The sequence below is a fragment of the Paroedura picta genome, chromosome 7 (assembly GCF_049243985.1).
Source record: "Paroedura picta isolate Pp20150507F chromosome 7, Ppicta_v3.0, whole genome shotgun sequence".
Classification (NCBI taxonomy): Eukaryota; Metazoa; Chordata; class Lepidosauria; order Squamata; family Gekkonidae; genus Paroedura; species Paroedura picta.
In genome coordinates, this window is record NC_135375.1 from 3,301,228 (window position 1) to 3,328,842 (window position 27,615).

General features: G+C 50.8%; 1 protein-coding gene across 10 annotated transcripts in view; it reads right to left on the bottom strand.

The window, feature by feature from the left end:
• Positions 1–27,615, bottom strand: part of UBAP2 (ubiquitin associated protein 2) — a 98,991-nt gene that overhangs the window by 5,754 nt on the left and 65,622 nt on the right. For 9 of the 10 annotated variants that reach the window (XM_077346548.1, XM_077346550.1, XM_077346549.1 and 6 more), the window contains 8 exons: positions 21,658–21,847; positions 21,302–21,368; positions 20,000–20,168; positions 17,136–17,227; positions 14,420–14,470; positions 5,243–5,321; positions 3,627–3,841; positions 1,023–1,122 (listed from right to left, as the gene is read on the bottom strand). In XM_077346548.1, the coding sequence (XP_077202663.1) occupies positions 1,023–1,122; positions 3,627–3,841; positions 5,243–5,321; positions 14,420–14,470; positions 17,136–17,227; positions 20,000–20,168; positions 21,302–21,368; positions 21,658–21,847 (963 nt within the window). The remainder of the gene's footprint in view (positions 1–1,022; positions 1,123–3,626; positions 3,842–5,242; positions 5,322–14,419; positions 14,471–17,135; positions 17,228–19,999; positions 20,169–21,301; positions 21,369–21,657; positions 21,848–27,615) is intronic. The other variant, XM_077346544.1, reaches the window with a different exon arrangement.

Consider the following 27,615-nt stretch of genomic DNA (forward strand, 5'->3'; position numbering starts at 1 on the left):
TCTGATCTGATGAAGGGAGTCTCGAAAGCTCTGAAACTCTTGTTGGTCTCAAAGGTGCTATTCAAATCTAACTACAGCAAACAAAGGAGATTCCAGAGGAGATTTGGAAGCTCAGCAAGTGTTGAACAGCTTGGGCTTCAGCTCCCGTCTTCAGTGCAGTATCATTAAATATTCCCCACCAAGCACTGTTAGGGGAGGAAGACAGAAGAGGCAGCATGGAAGTCTGCTTGACTTTTGCAGAGGGGTCGGGTGGGGTCCTGGTGGGTAACACCTAGGGGTGCCAACTCCAGGTTGGGAAATTCCTGGTGGCTTTGGGGGTGGAGCCTGGGAAGAGCAAGGGTTGGAAGGACCTCAACGGGGTATGATGCCTTCGAGGCCACCCAACTAAGCAGCCACTTTCTCCGGGGGAGCTGATCCCTGAAGTCTGCAGAACTGGACTCAGCAGACCCAAGAGCCAAATGCCAAAAACTCCTGCCAAGTGGGCAGAACACCCGGGCTGCTTCTTTCAGACACCTGGCAATGGGCCAGGACATCTGGGGAGGGGCTCCAACCCCACTAGAAAGCTCCCCCTGGTGCAGACAGGAGTCTGGAGGGCACCTGGGGGTGGGAGGGGGGTGGATTGGGGGTGGGAGGGGGTCCTTTCTGGGGTCTTCAGTGACAGAGAGGACTCACAGTGTGGGCAGCCGCAAGAGACAGGCCTCCAAGCATCCTCCTTTCTTCCTGTCTTGCACAGAAAGGGCCCCTTCCTAGAAACTCTCCTCTCCCCTGCCTGACACCACTTATTCTGAGTGGGAGAGGAAGCACCCTCGAGCTCCAGCCATCCCGAGAGCAGTGGGGGCTCAGCTAATGCCACAGGCCTGGGGCAAACACCAAGAAAGCCCCGCTTGCCAGCCCAGCTTCCAGAAGGCGGAACTTCCTGGAGAGGAGTCGGACCTGCCACCTCCCGGCTGCCTCTTGGTACACGGCGCAAGCACATGCACTCCCCTGCCTTGAGCGCCAGTCTGCCCCCACAGCGCTGTTACCTGCCCCATAGCCGTGCTGACCATAGCCGCTCGCCTGCTGGAAGGGCGTGGAGGCCGCGTTCAGGCTGACACTGTGTTGCTTGGCCGATGCAGGAGGGACCTGGCGAAAAGAGAAGAAGAGGAGAAGGTCCTGTCAGGGCCGTCGTTGTGACGGGAAGCTTCTAAGGCCACCAAGAAGGGAGGCCCTTTTCTGCCTCCAGGAGGACACAGATCCAAGGAGCCAAACCACCGGAATGCCCCAACACACCCTTCTCCATTCTAGGAAGCAGAAAGCTTAAGACCTTCTGTGCTGGGGGAGGAATTCGCTTCTCACAACACACAAGAGACCCTTGAAAAAGCATCGCCTTCGCTCAGACCCATCCTGCAGAACCTGCATGGAAGTACTTGGGGGGAGACCCTTCAGCTCCACAGCAAAAGGGATCCATTTTTAAAACACAGGCCGAACTGAACCCCCAGGAGTTGGGGGAAAGTTGCCCAAACACGAGCTCCGAAAGGGAATCCTTGGAACCCCGGCGTTGAAAAAGCCTTTCCGAGGGAGTCACGCTGGCCAGTGGTAGAAAAGCAAGATCTGGCGGCACCGGAGAGACCAACAAGATCTTCGGGGAGGAAGCTTTTGAGACCCAAGTCTCACATGGTCAAACAGCGACCGAGGAAGGGAGTTCCCACTCCCCAGAGCTTCTCCACCCCTTACCTTGCTGGTCTCTAAATGCCTGACAAGGAAAGCACAAAGTATCTCCCAAGGAATTGCACAGGACCCCCTGTCCAGCCTGACACAAAAACTCTTACATGATTTGACCTCCCAGCCTCACACTGTGGTGTGTTTCGGCCTGTCAAAACCCTGGAGGAACAGGGGCCCTTAACCCTCCCGGCCCCTTTATGGGATATTTTCCCAGGCGTGATTCATTAGTGCTGTCGACCTGGCTGACTCCTGGAGGAGTGAGGAGAGCAGCCTCCCTGCCCGTCATGCAACGGTTTCCTGGCGCTTCGGGGAGTGCTGAGGGTCAAGGCCCAGGGACCTGGAGCTGAGCCAACTCCAAGAATTCCCTCTCGCCCCCCTGTGCAGTGGTTCATTCCTGTGGCCATCACTACATCCTCCGGCAGCAAGTACAACATGGCGATCCCTCTGAATATTCCTGCTAACACCTTGGGAGAGACCAGACTGTACTGTGGGGAACCGGTCCATCTGCTTGCGGCGGAATCGCTGAAACGGACTGGAAGGTGGTGGACGACCCATTCTGCATGAGCACAGCTTCTGCCACAGGTGCCTATCTACCCACTTTACTTCCAGAGCCCGCTGGAAACCTACACTTCGCTCTGTCTGCGCTTTTCCAACATTTTCACTGCTGAGAAACCCCCAAAACTCTCTTCAGGTTCCGGGAAACCCCAGAAGGGGTGCGATCGTGCAGAATATAGTTGGGAACCCTGGCTGTGTATGCGCTGTGTATGCGCCCACGTGGGGCCCCTCCCCTTCCCACCTCCTCTGGGTCCATCACTGGCTGTTTTGGGAGGTGGCAGATGGGTTGACACGACCATATAAGCTCATCTCACCCAATAAAAGTTGAACAAATTCCAAAAAATATATTAAAATTAATGAACTCCCACCCACGAGGGAAACCTTCCCAGGGCCATGCTGATGAGAGCCTGGTGCTTTTCACCACTACCTTTCCAAGCAGACCTACAACTGCCCCTCCTCCCCCTCTCCAGCCTAAATATTGGTGGCCCCAAAACAGTTTCCTGTTGTGCTGCTGAAGTTGCGTAAAAAAGAATGAGAAGGAAGGAAGGGTTTGTTTTACTGTATATACTCGAGTATAAAACTCAGCTTTTATTCGAGTATATACGGTATTTTGGGGTTGAGGCAGGGGTGGGAGGGGAGCTCAAGAGCAGAGAGCAGTCGGGGTTGCACGCCCTCGTGGTCCCACACCTGCAGCTGCAGAAACAACGGCCAGCCCAACCTCTTGCAAGATGCCCCCCCCCCGACCTCCCTCCAATAACTACAGCAGGACTGGGGGCAGCGGGAAGGCAGGAGACGGAAGGCCCGAAAAGCAGGCTCCTCCCGCAGCCTCCAGAGACCGTCCTTTTTTGCTCTCTAAAAGGCCTGGTTTAAGATTTGAGTGGAATGCCCTCTTTTGCCAGCTGTGGCAATGCTAGACTGGCCTCGCTTATGAAATCAGATTCGGGGCTGCAGTTTCTTCCGATTCTCAACAATAATGAAAAAGGCAAGTTCCTCTTGAGGTGGGACGGAAGGAGGGGGCACGGCGGGGGAGTGAAGACCCGGCAAGCAAGCCCCTTCCGCAGCCTCCAGAGACGCTCCCGCCAGGGGAACAAAAAGAGGACACCTCTGACCCAGCAGCGGGGCTGGAGGGAATCCTCCCAGACCCCAAACACAGGTCATTAATCCTGAGCAGATGCCAGGCACCTCAAGACGCTCTGGAACGCAGCTGCCCCCACCCCGTGGGGCTCCCTCTCCATCGCCCGGCTAGAAGCCTTCCAGAGCCCTCCGCTGGAAGCTCCTCTCCACTCTAAGAACCAACCCCCACGAACTGGAAGGACTGTGGAGGAATCCCAGGGGAGGCCGGGCGTGGCCGCGGGGATCCCGTGACTTACAAACATGGTGGGTCCATACTGGAATGCGCTGGGGACGCCCGGCACGCCGGCATAATAGGGCAGCCCCGTGTAGCTGTACCCGGGGGGCAGCGTGGGGTTGAGGAAGGGCTGCTGGGCCGTGTGGTGACCCTGCGTCTGGTTCTGTTGTGCGGGGGCCAGCGTGGTGGCAGGGACGGGCGAGGCAGAGTCCCCGCGGCCAAATTTCGGTATGTCACCTGGCGGGGAGACAGAAAAGGAGCAGGCGAGAGAGAGAGAGAGTCAGGAAGCAGGCAAGGCGGGACCAGTGCGGACGTCACGGCGATGGGGGTTGTGTTCCGAGAGAGGCGGGGCTTCCGTGGCCGAGCCCCCAAGACATCTCCCATCGCCCTGCCCCTCCCTCGCCCCCCCCCCCCCACTGGCCAGACACAGTCCAAGGAAACCGCCCTGGAGAAAAGTTTCAGGTCAGACCTGGAAACAGCTGCTAGATTTTCTCTAAATATTTATTATTATTATTATTATTATTTAATTTTTAGACCGCCCTTCTCCAAATAGGTCTCAGGGCGGTTTACAACATAAATATTAAAACACAATAAAATCCCCATAAAAACCCCAATTAACCCCATAAAAACCCCAATTTTTTGGTTGCATTGGGGGTGAGGGGACTAGGGGTCTAAAATAGGTATTAGAGAAGAAGAAGAGCTGGTTTTCATACCCCATTTCTCTACCCAAAGGAGTCTCAAAGGGGCTTACAAACACCATTCCATTCCTATTCCCACAACAGACACCCTGTGAGGGAGGTGGGGTTGAGAGCTCTGGGAGAACTGTGACCGGTGGAGTGAGGAATTAAGCCCGGCTGTCCAGATCAGAGGCCGCTATTCTTAACAACTACATCAAGCAGGCTCTCATGAAATAAACGGAGTTCCAGCTCAAGTTCAAGGTCTGCGCACTGACTTTTAAGGCCCTTTGTGCTCTGGGTCCTGCATGTATGAAGGACCATCTCTCCCAGTATGTCTCCAGGGACCACTTCCTTCTTCAAGTGGCAATCTGTTGGTAATCCCTGGCAACCAAGATGGCCTCGACCGCAGCCAGGGCCTTTTCGGGCCTGGCCCCAGCCTGGGGGAACAAGTTTGCTGTCCGAGATCAAGGCCCTGATGAAGCTATCACAGTTCCCAAGGGCCTGTAAGACGGTACTCTTCTGCTAGGCTGATGGAGGGCGGTTTAATGCTATACACCCCTCCGCCCTCTGTGTCCCTCCTCTCTTTCCTCTGCTGGCACAGACTACCAGCTCTGCAGGCCAGGTGGAAGCTGACGGGGGAACCAGGGGGCGCTTTGTTAGTTCTTGATGATTTTAGCATTTTGATGCTCTTTTTATTATTTTACCCTATTCTTGTGAAGAGCCTGGCGCCCATCCATGGAGAAGGGCAGTACACAAACAGAATTATTAATATTATTATTAATAATAGTCCTTTCTTCTCTTCTGCCCCACCGTGCAGTTTAGTATTTAAGCTACTACTCCCTAACATGGACACTTAAAAGGACAGACGGGCATTTATTTCCGAAAGACGGACCCGGCAGACGGACAGAACGACTCCAGGGAGCACCAACTTGGGAACTGCCAGCTCGGAGAGCCCACTCACCTGAGTAAGGGTTGCTGGCCAGGCTGCCCTCTCGGCCTGTCAACGTTGCAGGAGCAGGGAACGTGATCCCGTAATAATCCTGCGGAAAAGGGGAAAACAACACAGGCTCTTTAGTGGGCGCATCGCCTGCCCACATTCCCTGATAAAAAGGTCTGATAAAGCAGAGGTGCTTTAACCACCCTGGATGCTGCAGCAAAGCGCATGAAGAAGCAGATCCCTTCCTGTCCCGGCCCTAATCGGGAGCATTTCCGCTTTTCCGTCTCCCCTGCCCGCATTGGTCCCGGGCCTTTCCATTTTCAGTGTCTGCTCGGTTTCGATTTCAATCTCCCAGCCTGCCTCGTAACCGCCTTGTTTTCCAGTTGCCAAAAGGGAGAGGGATGGCTGCGAGCCAGCCAAGACGTCAGACACAGAAATACAGCCTTTGGGAGACCCCTACAAAGGCTCAGGCATTTGGGAAGGGGGAGGAATCCGACTGAGCGTTCTCCTTCCTATTAGCTGCTGCTTTGTTTCCTCTTTCAGTTGGCACGGGAGGGGCGGAGACGTCCTGTGAATGGGAGGATGGAAGCCAGCCAAGGATCTTAGGCAGTAGCACAATCTTGGCACACATTTCAAGCCTGTCTGGGATTGCTGTGAGATCTGTTTCAAACAGGGGGGATCCTTTTGTTCGATTTTTCTGCAGCTTCCGTAGGAGGGAGCATCATACCAAATACCCCCATTTGCAGACAGACTTAGTGACTGGGGTGAAAAGGCCACGGAAACACTATATTCCAGGGTCCAAACTCATCCCAAAATTCAGTGCCTCCTTCCACACCCCCGTCATGAAATTCCAAGTATTTCTAGCTGAAGAGAAGACAACGGCAAAACTTACATGTGCCGTACACAACAGACTCACATCAGACTTCAGAAGAAAACGGAGTCCTATTTTAGACATTATTGATCAGCAAAATGAGATGGAAAGGAATAATTTGTAACACTGTGAGGGTCTTCTCTTCTCTTCTTAAAAGCTGACTTCTAGAAAAAGATTTGGTGTTCTGCCTTATAAAACAGCAGCTTCATGTTTCTGAGAAATAGCATTGCTGTAATAAACGGCGCATTGCTTTTAAATAATAAAAGATTTATAATTTTCAAAAAATGGAATTCGAGTCTTTTTAAAAAACTATTCCTACCAGCACACCTAAATTAATTATTTTGAGAAGCCGCCTGATCAGTACCGAAGTCCAGAGCAGAAGCCAGCCTGGCCACACTGACAAGAACTCTTCTGGGGACAGGAAAAGCAGATTTAGGCAACCGTCTGGGTCCGGGGAGCATTCGGGGTTGGCTTCCGCTTCCCTGGCCTGACAGGTCCAGAACCTCAAGAGGTCCACCTCACAGGGCTGCCTGCTCCAGGCCAAGAAAAACCCGGAGGGCTTGTGGGCGGAGGCTCAAGGAGACGTATCTGGGGGAGGGTCCTCAGTGGGCCATAATGCCATAAGGTCCGCCTTCCGGAGCAGTCCCTTTCTCCTGCTGAATTCATTTCTGCCACCTGGAGATCACTTGTATCCCTCTCCAGCCACCACCTGGAAGTTGGCATCCCCAGTTCTAATGGAACCTGCTTGCTCCCTTGAGTTTAAAAACAAAGCGTTTGTCCAGGAAGCTGGACGGCACAGAAAGAACCTCGCAAGATGTGGAAGTTGTCTCCGTTGTTGACGTTTCAGGGTCTTCCCAACCTCCAGGTGGAGCCTGGAGAACTATTGGAATTACAACTGGTTGCCAGGCTACAATGGTCAGTTCCCCTGGAGAAAATTGGTTGCTGTGGAGGGTAGACTCTATGGCAGGGGAGGCCAGATTCTGGCTCTCCAAATGTCCGTGGACTACAATTCCCATGAGCCCCTGCCAGCACACGCTGGCAGGGGCTCATGGGAATTGTAGTCCACGGACATCTGGAGAACCACAGTCCGGCCACTCCTACTAGAATGGCATTATAGTGCACTGAGGTTGCCTTGACTTCCATGGACCACACCTTCAAAATCTCCAGGAATTTCCCAAGCCATAATGGCAACCCAGAGATGGGAAAGAAGAGAAACAATCCCTGCTGGATTATTAAACTGAAAACCATTCAGGAACCTGATGGTCCAGGTAAGTCACAGGCCAAAAACCAGATGTTTGAAAACTGGAAAGTGAAAATGAAACCAGGGGAAAGACCAAAAAGTGATATATGGAAACAAATCCCGGCAATAAATAGGGAGAGATGGAGGAGCCACACATTTCAGAGCTGGGCAGAGGAAGGGAGAAGCTGCAGGAGACCCAGCAGAGACCACCCAGGACACTCCTTCCATCATGGGGGCTTCCGCCTACCACCTTGCCGGGGTCACCGGCCTGATGATCCTCCTCTCATCCCCTCTGCTCACAGCCCTACAAGCTTGTGACTCTCTGCGACACCCACAGCAAATGCTCAACGCGCAGGTTTTCCAGCTGCTTGGGCAGACGGCCCCCAACCTTCCCGCAGAGTGCGTGGCGCAGGTGGCGGCGTTCAATTTTCCCGCAAAGAAGCTGAAAGTAAAGGAGCCTCAGCTGGCCAGAAGAGCCGCCTACCAAATGCTGATGGGGCTCTTAAGACTGCTCAGCGGCAGCCCGGTGCAGACGGGATGGACAGCCTCAGCCCAAGAAAGGTGAGTCCCTGCCAGGGGGATCTTGGCAAAGGGGGCGGGCCAAGGTGGATTTCCTCCCCACTAACTCGGCCACTCTGCAATTCCTCAGGCTCCTCGGTGCCCTCCACGCTCAATCGGAACGGATCAAGCGGTGCTCCGAGGAGGAGAAAACGGAGTCGCAACGTCCCGACGAGCGTCAGAACAAGTTGGTGCTGCTGAGATATTTCCAAGGGATCAGAGCCCTCCTCCAAGACAAAAGCCGCAGCCGGTGTGCCGGGACCGTCGTGCAGCTGGCCGTCCGGACATGTCTGACGTACCTCGACATGCTGACTAACAGCATGAGCAGCTAGGACACCCGTCCAACCAGCCCACCTCGAGAGCCGTGTCGATGAGATGGACTACATGGAAACACAGCGAATGCTGCTCATGCTCCTGTGCTTTCACGTCAAGTCTTATTTGGGGAGGAGTGAAGGAGGGGTATCTGCACCAGCCGTGGATCAACGTGGTGGGGAACGTTTCCCCCCCTTCCTCTCGCAGGAGCCTTAAAAACTGCAGTGTGGACAAGGGTATGGCCCTCGGGCAGGCTCCCAAGGGCCGCAAGAGACACCTGAGGACAATTGTATCCAGGACTATGAGTTTCTATTTATTGGCAGCCCTAGCTGGAGTTTTAAATGGGGACCTTTTGTGTTTGTGTATTTAAAACTGTGATTATTTATATTGTTTTTACAGAGTTTTTTACATTATTGTATTGGAAACTACCTTAGGTTCTGCTCGTCTTTCCTTTTGTTCGCTCGAGTGATTTCCAGATTTTACCTTCTCCCTCCAGTACGGGCAGCACCAAAGAGGAGCGTTTGATTACAAGTTTGATTATTTAAAAAAATGTTTAAAATGTTTTAATAAGACTGCTGAACCTCAGTTCAGGACTTAAAATGTGGTTTGGCTTCTTTAGAAGGGGTCTCTTTGCTGATTATTATCAGCTGTGAGCGGTTTTCATCCCCAGAGAGTCAACCCTGAGAGATGTTGTAAGCCAGGGGTAGTCAACCTGTGGCCCTCCAGATGTCCATGGACTACAATTCCCATGAGCCCCTGCCAGCGAATGTTGGCAGGGGCTCATGGGAATTGTAGACATCTGGAGGACCACAGGTTGACTACCCCTGCTGTAAGCCCTCCCTAGTTCTTTTGAAAGGCGATTAACTGCTTGGTTTCAACTGACTGTGGCATCGCTTTCCAAGGACACAGACGATCGATTTCTTCCTTCCACCCTGGTGCACCTTTCAACTATGGAGACATCCTATTTTCCAAGAAGGGCGAAACGGACAACTGAAGGAAGCTATCCTGGGGTGCTTGAAGAGAGTAAGCCTCACATCTTAGACAGGGACATTTTCAGATAGCAGCAGTAAAGTTCATTTGTGTTTCGCCTACTGCTGGTATTTGAGTGATTTATGCTGTTCAATGCACTAGGACCTAATAAACTTGATTTCTATTTAAGCTCAGTATTGACGTGGTATTGTGGGTGCATCTCAGGGGGAACCCGGAGGGTGGGGAACGGAGGCCTTGAAAGGCAGAGCTTTTACTCTCATGAAGCAGAAAAGGAGCAGATTGCTGTGGTGATGTCACCTGAATCCATTTTGCTCCTACTTAGCCAGAAGGGAAGGTGGGGGAAGGGGAGGAGTTAAGGCAAGGGAGGGTTAGGGGGCCACAATCCCCAAACAAGAGATCTGTGTCATGCCTTTGATGAGGACGAATCGAATTAACTGAGAAACTTTAGAGAAGTGAGTGGTGGTGGACCCCAAGATCTCACCCTGGAAACGGTATCCTGGAACCAGTCCAAAAGGGTAGCTGTGTTGGTTTGAAGCAGCACAATCAAATCAGAGTGCAGTAGCACCTTTAAGACCAACAAAGATTTATTCAGGGCATGAGCTTTCGAGTGCAAGCACCCACAGAAGGAGAGGCACACTTTCGAGTGCTTGCACTCGAAAGCTCACGCCCTGAATAAATCTTTCTTGGTCTTAAAAGTGCTACTGGACTCTGATTTTATCCTGGAACCAGTCGGTTCTGTGTCGTACCTTAGTTGATAGTATTGCTTCGTGCATACACGTGTTGATCAAGTAAAATGTGCCCTCAGGGTTAGTAGAGGGTGTGAGAATCTTAGGGGGGAATGAGAGAGAAGGAGGGGGAGGAGGGGGGCGGTCAAGAAATGGGATGGAACCTCCAAACGCAGAGGCCGTGTCCGCTGGAATGCAGCTGTGCCCTTCGTGCCGCGTTTGTTGGTTTCTCAAAACGTTCCGTTGGCTGCTGTAGGCAACGAAATGCTGAGCTAGATGGGCCTCAAGGGCAGATTGGCCAAGGGGCCCAAAATACCTTTGGGCCAGCAGTGGATTGGGGCCTCATACCGAGGCCATTTGGAGCGAAAAGGTCTGGAACAACCACCACCACCACCACAGAAGGAGGAGGAGGAGGAGGAGGAGGAGGAGGAGGAGGAGGAGGAGGAGGAGAAGGAGAAGGAGAAGGAGAAGGAGGAGGAGGAGGAGGAGAGTTGGTTCTTATATGCCACTTTACCCGAAGGAGGCTCAAAGCAGTTTCCATTCGCCTTCCCTTTCCTCTCCTCTCCTCTCACAACAGAGCAGAGGCTGAGAGAGCCCTGATATGACTGAAGAAGTGTTTATTTGTTTATTTTATTTATTTGGATTTCTTTACCACCCATTCCTTGTCGCTCTGGGCGGTTTACATTGAACATTGAATAACTCTTACATAGAATGGGTTGGTTCTTATATGCCACTTTTCTCTCCCCAAAGTAGTCTCAAAGTAGCTTCCAATTGCCTCCCCTTCCTCTCCCCACAACAGACACCCTGTGAGGGAGGGGAGGCTGAGAGAGCCCTGATATTCCTGCTTGGTCAGAACAGCTTTATCAGTGCTGTGGCCAGCCCAAGGTCACCCAGCTGACTGCATGTGGAGGAGCGCAGAATCGAACCCAGTTCGCTGGATTAGAAATCCGCACTCCTAACCACTACGCCAAGCTGGTGTAGCTCAGTCCCGAGAATGGCCAGTAAGGAGACACCAGGCCTGTGATCAAAGTTCAGCCGACTGCCAGCTTGCATCAGTAAAACAAGCCAACTTAGGACTAGATCTTAAAGCTGCAGGACGAAACATCCACCTCCTCCTGATAAAGAATTCTGGTGAGTTCAAAAGCTCGCACCATACTGAGACATGGATTTCCTAAGTCGTTACAATTCCTAATAACCCTCCTTCTACTGGCCTTAATAGGTTGTTCTTAACACCTCTTATCATGCCATAAAATGTTTACTGATGTTGGGCCAACTATTTCCTGCTTCAAAGTGCCTCTTTGACTATTATTCAGCCTAGTTTATTGCACCTAGCTTGAGAAAGGCCAAGACCCCTGTCCTCTCCCATCCTCCATCCAAGCCCCAGAGCTGTTCAAGTCTCCCACACACAGATTCTCATCTGATTTTCAGTGCTAGACCTCTCTCTGCTCAAGTCCTTTCCCCCCAGCCTCACATAATTTTCCGTAGAAATTAAGTTAATGATTTTTCTTTTCTTTTGTATATGGCATACAAAAGCTCGTGCTGGAATAAAATCATTACGCTGCCTCTGGTTTGGTTTGGCGACGATTTAAATCAGACTTCTCAGACTTCATGCTTGTTTTTTGATTTTGCTTGGACCGGTAATTGCTTTTCTCTCCTGAGATCATAAATCAGGTGTGAATATCTCAGGGGCCTGAGTGGCTTTGGCTGTTGTGTGTGTTGGAATTCCTGTTCTTGCATCTTTGCATGCACACTCACAGGCACTGTGAAATGAAGCCTGGCGAGAGAATTCTGCTAGCTTTGACCAGGGGTAGTCAAACTGCGGCCCTCCAGATGTCCATGGACTACAATTCCCAGCATTCACTGGCAGGGGCTCCTGGGAATTGTAGTCCATGGACATCTGGAGGGCCGCAGTTTGACTACCCTGGCTTTGACACAGTTGGTGACTATTTGGTGCATGAGAGAGAGCGCTAGATTAACAGTCTCTGTTCAGGTTTATGCACTGGTCAGAAAATGGAAAGTAATCTCTGCTTCAGTGATGCAAATGTCAGAAAGGAAACAGCGTGACAGAGCCAAATTGCAACTTGATGTAAAGGGGGGGGGGAGTATCTCTGAAGACCAATTTGAAATTGTTGTTGTTATTAGGTGCGAAGTCGTGTCCGACCCATTGCGACCCCATGGACAATGATCCTCCAGGCCTTCCTGTCCTCTACCATTCCCCGGAGTCCATTTAAGTTTGCACCTACTGCTTCAGTGACTCCATCCAGCCACCTCATTCTCTGTCATCCCCTTCTTCTTTTGCCCTCGATCGCTCCCAGCATGAGGCTCTTCTCCAGGGAGTCCTTCCTTCTCATGAGGTGGCCAAAGTATTTGAGTTTCATCTTCAGGATCCGGCCTTCTAAGGAGCAGTCAGGGCTGATCTCCTCTAGGACTGACCGGTTTGTTCGCCTTGCAGTCCAAGGGACTCGCAAGAGTCTTCTCCAGCACCAGAGTTCAAAAGCCTCAATTCTTTGATGCTCGACTTTTCTTTCAGTTTGAAGTAAGTTACTGTTAAATCTTTATGTTTCAATGTTTTACTAGTATGTGAATGAAGATACTTATTCTTACTAAAGAAGGCTACATAGTATATTTTAAAATAGGAAGGAAATACCCAAGAAAGAGCGGTTGTCACTTGGTAGCTATAATTCACCATGTTCTCACTCCACTGAAGAAAAGCTGCTTTTCATACCCGGCCTTTCACTACCTGAAAGAGTCTCAAAGCAGCTTACAATCCCCTTCCCTCCTTCTCACAACAGGCACCTTGAGAGGTCAGTGGGGCTGAGAGAGCTCTGAGAGAACTGGGACTGGCCCAAGGTCACTGAGCTGGCAGCATGTGGAGGAGGAGTCTGGAATAATCTAACCCAGATCTCCAAATCAGAAGCCCACCAATCTTTAACCACTACGCCATTCTGGGCAAAACTCTATGGTTAGAAGCTAATTCTACCATAGAGTTTTTGCCCCAAAGCCAGAGCGTCATACCCCCCCCCCCAACAGGCCTATGTCATTTCCAGGTAAGGTAGGCACATTTGCGTTAATTTCTGGCATTCCTCCTCACTCCCAGTTAACGCACCCCACATCCCCTCCCAGCATCTCCGAGAGAACTGACAACTCCCATCCAGCCTAGTGGTTTCTGGTCAGCCCCGAAGCAGAGGCCTGCTGCTCTGGCCGACTACCATGGGACCATGCTCGTGACTGAATGGATGGCCAGCTATGACAAATGCCCAGTGATGCACCCCATCCCCACCGAAATCAGGACCGCCAAAACCTCGGCCTCAACCGTTGCATCTCCTCTCTGCCCTGCACGATGTGTGAGGTTGCCTGTATACTGAAGGACAAAACGTCTGAGTCCAGGGGCACCTTTAAGACCAACCACGTTTTATTCAAAGCGTGAGCTTCCTCGGACAATGCAACAGGAATCATCAGAGTACGGATATAAGGAGAGAGTAAATTAGTAAACAGCTTCATGAAGACATCCCCAAATATGCGGAGCATGATCAAGAAGAGCAAATAATTCCCAAATCAGTCCTTGGCGTTCAATTTTTTTTCACAAAAATATAGGGGGAACAAAAATGTTAAGGTTAGTGATTAATGGTAGACAGTTGTGCAAAAGAAATAATTTCCCAGTTGTGAAAAGAAATGATTCAAACAGACCTGTTGCTAGCCCCATCCGTCTCCACCCAAGCATGGAGGCATCCCTACGAGAGACTCTAAATTCCATTACATATTTAATTACAACACATTTCAGTCCCATTGTGCCAACTGAAATGAACTGGAGAGGGGATTGCAAGGAATACAGATATAAGAGCAGAATTAGGTTAGCATATGCAGTGAGATAAGAAACCTCTGTCCCTTTTCAGTTCTGGGGATTCCATTGTTTTGAGTGCCGTAATAACATGCATCACGATGCTGTTTACTAATTTACTAGTAATTTACCCTCTCCTTATATCTGTGCTCTTACGATTCTTCTTCCATTGTCGGAGGAAAGGTGCGTGCCTTAAATAAAACTTGGTTGGTCTTAAAGGTGCCGTGGGGCTCAAATTCTTGTTCTGCTCCTTCAGACCAATACGTCGACCCCCTTGAATCTACATATTGGGGGAAATCCCTTGGTGATCAAAAAGGTCCAGGCCCGTGACCTCAGTGACCCTAATCTTGGCACAGATGCTTGAGATTCCCACAGAACCAGTTCACAACAATGCAAAATACAGTTTAAAACCGAGATAAGAACAACCCCCAACCAAGGGTTCTGTCCCCTATATGCTTTCTGAAAACGTGGTTGTCGCTTGCTCAGGACCTTGGAGGAATTCTGTTCTTGGATTTGAAAGGTCATGACATCGTCAGAATGTGGCCTCATATAATTCTGAGCACCCAGCTGAGTTTCTTTACTTTATTTACTTATTTATGTATTTATTATATATATATCTCTTTGACTTCCTCGCTGCGCAAAACACAGCAGTGGAAAAGCTACTTACCACGGGCAGCCTGGACTGCAGCATTTGGAGATCGTCATAACCATAGATCTGCTTGAAGACACAGAAGGAGGGGGGAAAACAAAAGTTGTAAGACACTTTCCTTGTGCACTCACAATGTCTTGCGCTTCGATGCAGGGGGGCTTTTATTTTAAAGGCTACCAGCCTCTGTTAAAACAAATACCAACGTGGAAAACAAAAAGCTCCCCTAGGAATTGCTACTTAAAAGGCTTGTTTGCACAACGTGCCAGGAAACGGGATAGCCTTGTGGTACCCAGTAACACTCTACTGCAGTATTTCTAAGTACTCCCTCATTTTATCCTATTCCTGCTGTACTACACTTATGGGGAAAGCAACATTCAAACCTTGGTCTCTTAAGCCAGGGGTAGTCAACCTGTGGTCCTCCAGATGTCCACGGACTACAATTCCCATGAGCCCCTGCCAGCAAACGCTGGCAGGGGCTCATGGGAATTGTAGTCCGTGGACATCTGGAGGACCACAGGTCGACTACCCTTGGCTTAAGCCACTCCATTTTAGTCTAAAGAATGCAGCACCGAAAGATTTGACAGTGGCATCGGTAGGCTTTGTTGCTTCTGCCTTGCTCGCCCACAGAAGTACCTTGAAGTCTACCATAGAATACTAGACTACTAACGCCGGTTCGGTTCAGACATCACGTGAAACCACGGTATAATTAACCTAACTACAGTATGATTACCTGGATGTAGCCCATGCTGCTAGCAATGATTGCTAGGGTCCGTCAACAGTGTCTGGAATTTTAACTATTAACTCTACTTATACATCATTAACTCAGCCTACCTATAGAGCCTGTTGTGGCGCAGAGCGGTAAGGCAGCCATCTGAAAGTTCTGCCCATGAGTCTGGGAGTTCAATCCCAGCAGCCGGCTCAGGGTCGACTCAGCCTTCCATCCTTCCGAGGTCAGTAGAATGAGTACCCAGTATATAAATTAGCACTTTAAATTTAGCCATATTCTAGTTTCGATGTTCTGTCTCATAAACTAATTAAAACATAAGCCCAGACTGACATTTATTCAGATGTGAGCTTTGGTGAGACCTTCTTCAAATGCGATGAAGAGGAAATCATATTCCACATTTCTAAAGGGAAAATTACCAAAATTATCAAAGGGCTGGGAGTGTTGGGGGCAGAAGGTAAAGGTAAAGGTCTCCCCTGTGCAAGCACCGGGTCATGTCTGACCCTTGGGGTGACGCCCTCCAGCGTTTTCATGGCAGACTCAATGCGAGGTGCTTTGCCAGTGCCTTCCCCAGTGGGGGCAGAAACCCATCATAAATCTGTCCGATGAGACTGAGGAAGTGGTACCAAGCAGGGCATTACACATCATGGATGATGAATAGGCCAGAGCTTCCAGCCATGGGGTTCAGATAAACAAACAGAGAATTAAATAGGAGAAACTCTAAAACTGTGCAAGTAACAAAAGCTAAGGGACATTAATAAAGGGAGAGGGGGGAAGGGAAGGAAGGGGAGGAGGAGGAGATGGTTTTTTATGCCTCTTCGCATTGTGACAGCTGGCTGGGGAATCAAACCAAGTCCTCCAGATTAGAGTCTGCCATTCTTAACCGCTGTACCATACTGGCTCTCCGTCTGCTCAAGTCTGGGGAAAAGGGGTCCATCCTCTTGACAATTTACAGAGAGCAACCCCAGCCTCATGAGCTCTCAGAAGCTAAGCAGGGTTGACCCTGGTCCGTATTTGGTTTGGAGACCACCGTGGAATTCAGGGCCGCTATAAGGCGCCAGCCGATGGCAAACTACCTTGCCTTGAAAACCCCGCAAGGTCCCTGTAAGTCGGCTGTGGCTCAGGAGGAGAAGGAAAAGAAACACCAACTAGCCCTAATCAAAAGAATCCGTGGCTTCACGTGATATTGCGAACCAAGTCGAGGTGTTAAAATGTCTTGGTGAAAACAGCAAACAGATCCAAGGCAGAAGAAGAACCAAGGCGCAAGAATAGCCCTGATGGATCGTCGTCTGCCCTCAATTCCACGGCTCCATCATTGTGACATTTACTGCAAAAGCTCATCCATCGGGTGCAGAGAGGTGCGTTTCCTCCCTGGGTTTTCGTTAGTGACCCTGGGAAGAGGGCCGCCGGCCCAAAGAAGCGCATCCACTAGTTCAAGGGCTGCCGTGGGCAGCGTTAGTCCAATAAACCCAAGGAAACCCAGGTTCAGAGCAAAAGGAACCCACATGTACATGGTGCTATTCACACAGGCTTCTAGCCACTGTGATTGGCAGCAATTCCTCTGCAGGTGAGGGAGCAATTACTCCACGTCCCCTGGTTCTCCATTTGAGGGAGAAATGAAACAACATGCATTACAAGAGGGGCTAACTCATGGGTCTGCCATGCGTGTTAGGCCATCCATGGCAGTGGAGAAGAGCAAGTGTCCCGGAGCCCAACGTTTGAGGCAGGGCAGGACCTTTCACGAGTCACTGCTCACTTCTTCTGGCAGCTGAAGACGCAGCTGAAGAAGTGAGCCCTGCCGCAAACTGGGTTAGGCTTTCCAGGGGCGACTTGCTCTTTGCGCACCACAATGTTCAGATTGCGTGGAAAGTCACTCGGCGTGACCCGGCCGACAATCTGCAGAGCGCCCCTCCTGGACACGGCCATTCCGGAGACTCCAAACCGCCTGGGCGCGGCCATGGGGGGGGAGGGTCAAAGCCATCTAGGGGAGGTTACAAGGAAGCTGCTTACTGGGTAGGCGGGCAGAAGTCCTCCGGGTCCCACAATATACTGGTTATGCAACAAGGGCGGTACACCTTGGGGCAGGTTGGGGGGCGCTTTGCCTGTAGAACCAAAAGAAACATTTCTTTTAAAACAGCAACATTTTAAAAAGCAGGAAGAGAGGAAGGAGGGGAAGGGGGAGGGGAAGCCTTCGCAATCTGGAATGGGTTTCTGAGCCAGCCCCAAAATCATGCACCATCCATCATGCCACTGATATCCCATGCTCCACCCAAAGCTGCTGAGAGAAATGTGCCAACAAACAGACTCATATAGGCCGCTGATTTAGTCTCACCACTGCCACCCTGCCCTTATTTCCAGCTCCCGCTCCCCCCCGTGCAGCGTCTTCTGTCTCCAAGGCCTACCCTTCCCTCACCATCATGCAGCTGCCTGTGCCTGGTCCTGCTCCCCCCCTCGAGTGATGCATGAGGTCCCTGGAGCTCCTCTTGGCCCTCTACCTCCCTCGTTCTTGAGCCTCGCCATTTCTTCAATCAGGCTTTACTGGCCTTGGGTGGCACCATAAACCCAGAGGACTCAAGGCCCCTTTATTGAGCCTTGAGTCCCTAGCAAAGAGTGGCACAGCTTCCGGGCAAGAGAGCGAGAGACTGAGCAGACAAGCCCTCAAAATGCTTCCCTGGGGAAGAGTTCACTAGCCTTCGTTGACAGCTGCCTTCAGCTCCCTCCTCTCCGTCTTGCCTCATGCCACTTGGCCCGTCTTGCTTTTTAACGGCACGTGGAATGCCAAAGCTCAGCTGGGTTCCGCCGCTTAAGAAGGAGGGGGAATTTGGGTTTACGCTATGAAAAGAGGGTGCACACAAGGGTGGCTCTTGGGAGGAAATCTACACACGCTGTTTTTGCTCTCTGCCCGCTGCAGAGGAAGTTCGGCTACCCTCAGCTGGAGAAGATCGGTTCACCTCGCTGGGCAGATTCTCTCTGTAGGTTTCTCAAAGGGCAGCTGAAGGACTGGCCGGCAGGTGGTGCAGTTGCTTTAACTTTCCCTAAAAAACGTTTTGCCCGTGCCTTGAGCTCGCTTGAGTCTCTGCTTGCCGAGAATCAGCTCCGACATAAACATTTTAAAATGAATCAAGCGATGACCACACTAGAGGTGCCCGGTGACCAGGGAGAACCAAGCAGCGGAAGAAAGGAAGCGACGCAGGGGCAAGGAACCAGAGATCGATTCCAGCAACCTTCTTCTGTTCATGCGCTGAACTCTGCCTAGGTGGACGCAGCACGATGCGCTTATCTTCAGCCGCTGGTCGGCATGCTTTTGCCTCGCGCAGAAACTCAACCTGGATTCCCTAGCTGGACAGAACTGGCAGCCAGCCTGAAGTGTCACAGAGAAATCCTTGACTGGAGAACAGTGATGCAGTTCATGATGTCTAATATCAACCACGGTGGGCCTGATCGCCTCCTGAAAACCGTGCGAGGCCCAAGTGGGAAAATGTGCAATCACGGATTTATTTCCCCATTGGGCCCAATAAATCCCTTGGGCATTAGAAGCAGTTCTGGGCTTTTGGCAAGGACGACCTGCCAGGACGCTGACGGAGAAAGCTGAACGTTTAAGCAAGCCCCTCCCTCCCCCTACCTCTGCGGACACCTCTGGAATTCGGAAACAGCATGGTGGGCGCAATCACAAAGGGACCCAGGTTTGACATAACATGTTGGGAGACCCCTGGAGTAACTAATTAACCAATTGCGATATCCTAACCAGAAGCAATGAAGAGGAAAACTAATACGGACCCCCCCCTCCCTTTGATTGACTATGCTCAGCTGATGGAGGAGTGTAAACAAGTCTGTTCAACTAAAGCAGGAATGGCCAAACTGTGGCTGTGTTCAGATGCCTGTGGACTACAATTACCATGAGCCCCTGCCAGCAGCATGCTGGTAATTGTAGTCCACAGGCATCTGAACACAGCCACATTTGGGCCATCCCTGAACTAAAGGAAGTAAATGCTCCTCCAAGGTGATCCATGGGTGACTGTAGCATCTGCTGAGTCAGGCCACAGAGCCCTCTCCTCGGACAGGCTGAAGCAGGGCTGTCCAGTAAGCTACGGCCAGTAAGGTATGAACCCTTCCCATACAGAACTGCTTTGTAAGAATTTTAAGGCCCTCTGCCCTTGGGGAGAAACTGCTTCCTCACTGCCTCTTCTGCTCTGAGCAGAGCAGCTTAATTCCACCTCTGCTCCCCACCTAGAATCATAGAGTTGGACGGGACCTCCAGGATTATCTAGTCCAGGGGTAGTCAAACTGCGGCCCTCCAGATGTCCATGGACTACAATTCCCAGAAGCCCCTGCCAGCATTCGCTGGCAGGGGCTCCTGGGAATTGTAGTCCATGGACATCTGGAGGGCCGCAGTTTGACTACCCCTGATCTAGTTCAACCCCCACACAATGACGGACACGGAATTCATGACGAGATTCTTTTAAGCCAAAACCCACACAGATAGATCTTGGTTATATCCTGCAGATTCTGCAAATCAAAGTATCAGCGTTGCATTGGGGGAGGGGGGGGCGTGATGGCAAAAAGTTATGCTTCTACAATTTGTGTTTTCAACTAGCTGGGAACGTTTCCGTAAAGCGTTTGGAAAGCACCGTTCCTCTTCAAGGCATGCATTAAATGCTAGAGACGTCTCCCATCAAATATTCCCACACGTTAAAAACGCAGGCAACTTTATTTCACTGGCCAGTGCAGTGCGCAAGGCGGGCTGGAAAAGGTACAAGTCTTTGGCGTCAAGGCACGGCACTTATCGGCGCAGTTCTACGCTGGCCGAGAGGAGCTCGGCAAGAACTGCGTCCTCTCTCCCTAGATCCAAGCGACTGGGTGTTAATATTGCGAACCTGAAGAGACTAGGGGGGCGGCCCGCGTGGTGGGGGCCGGCAGGGAGACGCTGGTCACGTTCAGGCCGAGGCTGTTGGTAGCGCTGGCCATGCTGGAGACCGCGGAGGTGGCAGCGACCGAAGAGGCTGCAGGCAGATGGAGGGCGGTGGAGTTCTCCACGCTAGTGTGCTGGAAGGGAGAGAGAAAGAAATACGTACGCAAACACACACACACACACACACAGAAAGAGGAGGCGTGTTAGAAAGCAAGGAGTGGAGCTGCAGCGGGTAAAACTCTGTAGGCAAGCAGTGGGGGACAGAGATGCAGCAGCGCAGCCGGCCCTGTGTCACTTGCATGGCAGTCTTGTGGGTCGCTTGTGATAGCGCCCCCCCAGCTCTCTCTGATGCTATGACAGAGATCAAACGCCTTGAAATATCTCAAGGAACTTCCCGGGTCATTTCCTGCAGAGGAGGCCACTACAAGGCAAGAAATCTGCTCCGTTAGGACCCCATTCTTGAAGCACAGCCACAAATCCCAACAAAAAACAAGAATAAGAACCGCTTTCTGTTGTGGTCTGTGAATTTGGGGGTGCTCACGCCCATACGGCAAAGAGCCTTTGCTCTGTGCCCAGAGGTTGTCACCCCAAAAGGGGACTGTGTCAACTGTCACCTGGATGAGGCTGTCATGTGTTCTTTGGTCCCACCCCCTTCCAGTTGGGGTGGGGATGCCTTCCCACCCTGCGCCACCGACTGTGGCAAGACCACAGCTGCTGCTCCAACCGCACTCTGTTCTTTGTGCTGCGCCCTATAGTCAGAATTCACCCCCCTTTTAACCTACAGCCAGCATCCCCAGCCTTTTAAAGGCTGCAGGCCCTGTTCAGAATTCGGCCACAGCGTGGCGGGTGCTGCCACAGAAGGGCTCCGGCAGAAAGTGGAGCCGGCCACGCAACGGCTGCTGCGGATGACCTCCAGGTACACAGTGCGGATCCTTGGGCTATCAAAGCAACATTTGTAGTCTTGCACTCCCGGTCACATCTCCAGTGGCCAATCAGAAGCCTTGCTGGGCATATCCCCACCTGGCTGCACCCACCTTCCAAAAGCGTTTGGCCGTCGCCACTCTGGGGACTTCCGCCACAGAAGGAGCCTCACCCCAAGGCAGCCCTAGAGAGGAGCGGGCCGCAGACGGCAGTGGCTCAGGAGAGGCCACCAAAAATCGGTGCTGCCTGGAAAAAAATTTCCCTCTCCTGGGGAAAGCCTGGCTCTGGGCGTGTCCTCGGGGAGGAGGGAAGTCCAGCGGATCTCAAGGGAACTCAAGTCACTTACCGTGTGCAACGCGGCCGACGAGAGTGCAGAGGCCGACGAGAGGCTGCTCTGGTGATTGGAGAGGGAGCTGGGAGGGACGACACGGGAAAAAGTTAAGCCGCGTGCGTGCCTGAGCATCGTGGCTGCACAGCGCTGGGCACAACCACGTGCACCAAAGCCGGGTCAGGGGAAATCAGGTGAGGAAAGCAAAGCTCTCTGTTGTGATCGGATCACTCGCCGTGGAGAGGAGGTAGCTCCACATTATGCAAAGTGGGATGAGGTATAAAATCCATACAGGAGGGGCTGGGGTGGACTTCCTGCCCACTCCACAGGCATCCCATTTCCCTTCAAACCTGTTCATCGCCCCTCGGCCCTACCTGCTTAACTGGGAGAGCGAGCTGCCAGCCAGTTCACTAGCTTGCGGCAAAGTGGGGAGCACTGCCGTGTGCGGAGGCCCCGAAGGCAGCAGGGAGCCGGTGGTGGCCACAGTGTTGGACAAAGGGGACCCTTTGGTGGGGAGCGAGGAGAGAGAGGTTTCTGGCTTCGACGCTGGAACTGATGAAGGACCTGAAAAAAGGGAGGGGGGGGAGAGAGAGAGAGAGAGAGAAACAGGCTCAGAAAAGAGTTCCCATCCAGGAATGAAAACTGGCTGTGGAAGGAACATGTCCAAACAACCAGATAACATCATGATATTCTCAAAGTGGGCTCAACGTGAATTGCAATATTTGACTTTCCTGCAGGTGTTCCTCCCTTTATTTCTCTCCTCAGCCCACCCCTGGCAAAAAGTATTTACCTCTTTCATTTGTATACAAATACCAGTGCCAGGAGGCTACATCAGGGGAAGGCCTCAGCTTCTATGCTCTGGTTAGACCTCCCAGAGGAACTGGTTGGCCACTGCATGAGACAGGATGCTGGACCAGGTGGACCACTGGTCTAATCCAGCAGGTCTCATGTTCTTCTGCCATGCCAGGGGTCTATCCCAGTTCTTCCTAACGTATGACATATTATTTTGCCCAAAAGCAAAGGAAAAGAGCTTGTGAGTACAGCGGCCCACAGTTTTCTTTTAGCAACCAGAAGGAATAAATAAAGCACCAAGAAGGATTCTTACAAATCTGAGCAAGTCAAAAAGCCACGCACACCTTTCCAGGAGGTCCTGGGAACCAGGAGCCTCACAGATGCCCTGAATTCCTTTCAGATGTTGGGGAGAAATAACCGATTCCCCTGCATGAGGAACATTGAACATTAATGCCAAGAAAGTTTATGGAAGGTTCCCAAAAGGACGAGCTGAGCTCAAAGAGAGCTACACTGAAAAAGAGAAATCATGACATGTTTTAAAGCTTTACACAAGTCTAGTTCTTCAGCTGTGCACTTGAAGGCTCCTTCCTTAAGCGCCACAGGGACCAACCTGCACAACCAGAGCTAGTCTGGATCTCAGAAGCTAAGTGAACTCTGCCCTGACTTGAATTTGAAGAAGAAGAAGAAGAGCTGGTTCTCAGATGCTGCTTTTCTCTGCCCAAGAGTCAAAGTGGCTTCCAGTCGCCTTCCCTTCCTCTCCCCACAACAGACACCCTGTGAGGGACGGGAGGCTGAAAGAGCCCTGAGATTAATGAAGAATGAGAAGAAGAAGAGTTGGTTCTTAGATGCCGCTTTTCTGTAAGGAGGCTCAAAGCAGCTTCCATTCAACTCTCAGGTGAGGCTGAGAGAGCCCTGATATCACTGCTCGGTCAGAACAGCTTTATCAGTGCCGTGGCGAGCCCAAGGTCACCCAGCTGGTTGCAAGTGGGGGAGCCAGAATCGAACCCAGCATGCCAGATTAGAAGTCCACACTCCTAACCGCTACAACAAGCTGGATGGGAGACCACTGAGCAAGGAAGACCACGGCAGCTACGCAGGGGCAGGTGTTAGGACTGACAGAGAAAGTCCGTCTCTGTTCAGGTTCCCCAAAGGCCAAGAGCACAAAGAGGCAGAAACTCGGCCTTATCGTTTTATTAAGAAAAAAGGCACAATGGCAGAACAAGTTTTCTATTACGAATAAATGTAAAGCAATAAGACAAGACAACTAACTAATGGCCCACTAATCCTGGATAGTGCTAAACTTGTTATGCTCAGGTGCTTCCTGCTTACCTAGAATTCCCCCCTCCCCCGGGCTCCTGGTTACTCTGGTGTTCCAGAAGGTATCCAGTCAAAGGCATCTCCCCTACCCCATTGCCGGGCTGTTCTTAGCCTCTCCTGGCCAGCCTCCACGTGGGAACCTCACTCTATCACAAATTGCTGCTGGGCAAACCTGCACCCTTTCCCCTTACATCATCAGGCCTGGGAAGCTAATGGACTTGTTCAAGGCCTTGAGAGGGGGCCCGACATCTGAGTTTACCAAGATAACACCGGATGACATACACCTGAAAGCACATTCCAAAACACCTCCCCAAACGCAGGAGTGACCCGGAGGGAGCGGAGGAGTAAACTGACAATTAAACGGGGGAGGACTGAGGTGATGAATTGGGCGCCATCAGAGCAAGCCCTCCATGGCACACAACAGCAAACCAGCCCTGAATGTCCCTTGCCTGAATGTCTCTTGCCTCGGTTGTGGCTTCATGACAAAACAAGGAACAAAAAGAAACAGAAAGGGTAGAGAGACCAGAAATAAACATAATTATTTATATTTTTTTATAGTTTATATAATTGCATAGGACACGATTACTTGGGATTCTTAAAGAGACAAAATCATCATGGAGGTCACAGGGATGCAATAACATAAATGCGGGAAGGGCCTGGCCTTGTAGTATGACAGGGGTCGACTGGGGCAGAGTTTGGACAAGCATCTCCAGCTTTTTCGGATCTCCACCCAGAAAGGAAAACTCTCTTCTCTGAGAGGGGCTGAGTGAAGGTAAAAAGCTGCAAGCAAACTCCTTGGGGAATATGGAGACACAAAGCTTTACGGATAACCAGCTAAAGGATTACCTACAAAAGACACCGCGACAGCTCCTGTGGATGTTTCCGAGAACAAAGAATGGCTCCTAGAAGCAAGCCACAGGTGGCTCGTCAAATCAAGTTTTAAGGGAACATGAAGTCACAGAGAGGCATGAGATGCTTGCTCCAGAGTTATACAAAAAGATGGCCAGAAGAGGACACGTATCCCAACATCAATGACATTAACGGGGCAGTAGGCTCAGAACAGATAAAAGGAAGTGCTTCTTCCCTGCCGCAGGATGAGGTGGTGGCTACAAGCACAGACAGCTTCAAGAGGGGGGTGGGATTTTCACAGTCGGAGTAGTTCAGCAGTGGAATAGGCTGCCTAAGGAGGTGGTGAGTTCCCCCTCACTGGCAGTCTTCAAGCAAAGGTTGGATACACACTTTTCTTGGATGCTTTAGGATGCTTAGGGCTGATCCTGCGTTGAGCAGGGGGTTGGACTAGATGGCCTGCATGGCCCCTTCCAACTCTAGGATTCTATGATTCTAGTTCAGCGTTGGAATAGGCTGCCTAAGGAGGTGGTGAGCTCCCCCTCACTGGCCGTCTTCAAGCAAAGGTTGGATACACACTTTTCTTGGATGCTTTAGGATGCTTAGGGCTCATCCTCCATTGAGCAGGGGGTTGGACTAGATGGCCTGTATGGCTCCATCCAACTCTATGATTCTGTGACACAGGGAGCAGAGATCCATCTCTTAGCTACAAGGTCCAGATGGAACACTCTAACTGGGGAAGTGATGCTCTGTTTTCTTGGTGCTTGGGGGGGGGGCACAGTGGGAGGGCGTCAGGAGTGCTGGCCCTGCTGGTGGACCACCTGAGGGCACCTGGGTTTGGCCAATCTGTGACAGTGTTGGACAGGATGAGTCATTGACCCGATCCAACATGACTTCTCTTATGTTCTTATGTCCTGGGCTATATGCCGATGATGCAGTCATACTCTCCAGAACCTCTGTTGGGGTTAAGGAGAATCCTGAAAAAAATACGCTTTATATTGTAAAACTGAACAATTTACAATTAACCATCAAAAAACTACGATTATGGTCTCTGGGAAGAATCCTAAAACTAGATGATGGAAGCTGCAGGAAAATAAGCTAGAATAAAACAATGTCAAATTCCTTGGAGCAGCATTACAGACTACCGGCATGAAAACATGGTTTTGACCTTAAAGGCCCTTTGCGGTCTCAGACCCACATATCTGAGGGACTGTCTGTTGCCCTATGCCCCCTGCAGAGCTTTGCGTTCTGTGGGCACCAACTTGCTGGTCATTCCCAGCCCTAGAGAAGCTCACCTGGCCTCAACCGGGGCCAGGGCCTTTTTAGTCCTGGCCCCTACCTGGTGGAATGAGCTCCCGGGTGAGCTGCGGGCCCTGTGGAAGCTTTCTGCATTCTGTAGGGCCTGCAAGGCAGAGCTCTTCCGCCAGGTCTAAGGTTGAGGCTGGGGTCTGAGTAGATAGAAGACCTGATTGGGGCTCCCCCTGGCGCTAAGCAGTGGTATGCCAGGGTCATCTAAGGCAAGGGTTATGGCACTCCCCTTACTGTTTCCCCTATTAGATTGGATGTTGTTATGGGGGGAGGGGTAGTGGATTATACTGACATTTTTCCCTATTATTTATATGTTGTATTTTTTATGTCCCACTTTGATATTTTAATGGGATTTTATTGGGGTTTTAATTTTTGGACTATCTGTAACCCGCCACGAGCCGGTTCTGAGAGTGGCGGGAAATACCAAAATAAATAAAACAAAATACAAACATAAATAAATCCATCATAACTCTGCTGTTCAATCCGGTGAAAGGTTGCAAAGGGGAATTTTGTTCCTGCAGTCTTGGACTGTTTTAAGATTAAGTCATTGGCCCAATTATGGTACGGTTCCGGCCCTGGGGCCATCATCCTTCTCTTTGATTCCTTTGGAGAGAGTGCAGCCTAAGGTTCCTATATCTGTATTACAATTCCCTAAATTCGTGGCTGATCCCTGGATTAGATTGGAAGCCGGTATGCAAAGAGTAGAAGCCAGGATACGGATCACATCGATGTTCAAGGTTATCAGGCCATATTAATCCCCTAGGTTTATTCTGCAAGACAGTTTCCAATCTGGCTGGCAAAACGGCTGTCTTAAATTCTTTCCAAATCTATGCTTATCTCCCCAAGCTCTTCTAGATCAGTAAAGTTCATCTTATTCAGTACAACACTTTGGCCAGATAGCTGTTATAGATCTGGGCTTAGAAGGGGCAAAACAAGAAGTCACACAGAGAGTTATAAATACAGAGAGACAACTGGATATATTGGCCACTCCAGATTTTATTGCTCCTGAACAGGAGATGTATAGAGTTGTCCCAGCAGCGTGTTTATTTCTTCTTGAATCTAAAAATCTGACTTTAACATTAGAGAGAAGTAAGACTCTGCCCTCTGCAGCACTAGAAGGGAAATACAAGAGAATCTCATATGCACAGATACTGTGCATGCCCACAAAGGGAAGCAAAATCAATCAGGCAGATTCCGTTAATGGAAGGTTTTCCTGGCCAATCAAATAAAATCAGACTTGAATATCTTTTGTCTGCAAAAAACCACCACATTATGTAGCTAGTGGCTAGATTCTGTGCCCACATCTACAGATTCAAGAAAAAAAAATGTAGAAATGTTAGTTTGTAAGATCATACAAGGCACCTTACACCAGGATGGGTAAGAATTTTTAAAATTCTATTAATTGGCTTCATCTTTCTATTTATTTTGTTTAAATTATCCAAACGGTCAATTGTCCGTTGATGCGTTTGTATGTATTTACACTGACCGAGACTCTCCTTGAATTTACAAGGTTTCATTTTCCTGTATTGTGATTGGAGACCACAAACCATATTTGTGCTGTCATCCCTGGTATCTCTGGCTGACACCATCTCACATCCTAGGGCTGCGATGTGCCTTCCACAGCCAGGCCCACATCACAACGGGCAAGATGGAACCATGCCCGGACAGGAAAGGGTTCTTGGACATGTCAGCAAGGGGGTATTTGAGAGTAATTTGTGAAGGGCTAGGAGGGAAGAAAGAGCCTCTTGTGGCGCAGAGTGGTAAAGCAGCAGACATGCAGTCTGAAAGCTCTATCCATGAGGCTGGGAGTTCAATCCCAGCAGCCGGCTCAAGGTTGACTCAGCCTTCCATCCTTCCGAGGTCGGTAAAATGAGTACCCAGCTTGCTGGGGGGTAAACGGTCATGACTGGGGAAGGCACTGGCAAACCACCCCGTATTGAGTCTGCCATGAAAACGCTGGAGGGCATCACCCCATGGGTCAGACATGACCCGGTGCTTGCACAGGGGATACACCTTGACCTTTACCTTTTAGGAGGGAAGAGCCACGGAAGCAGTGGAAAGCCTGGACA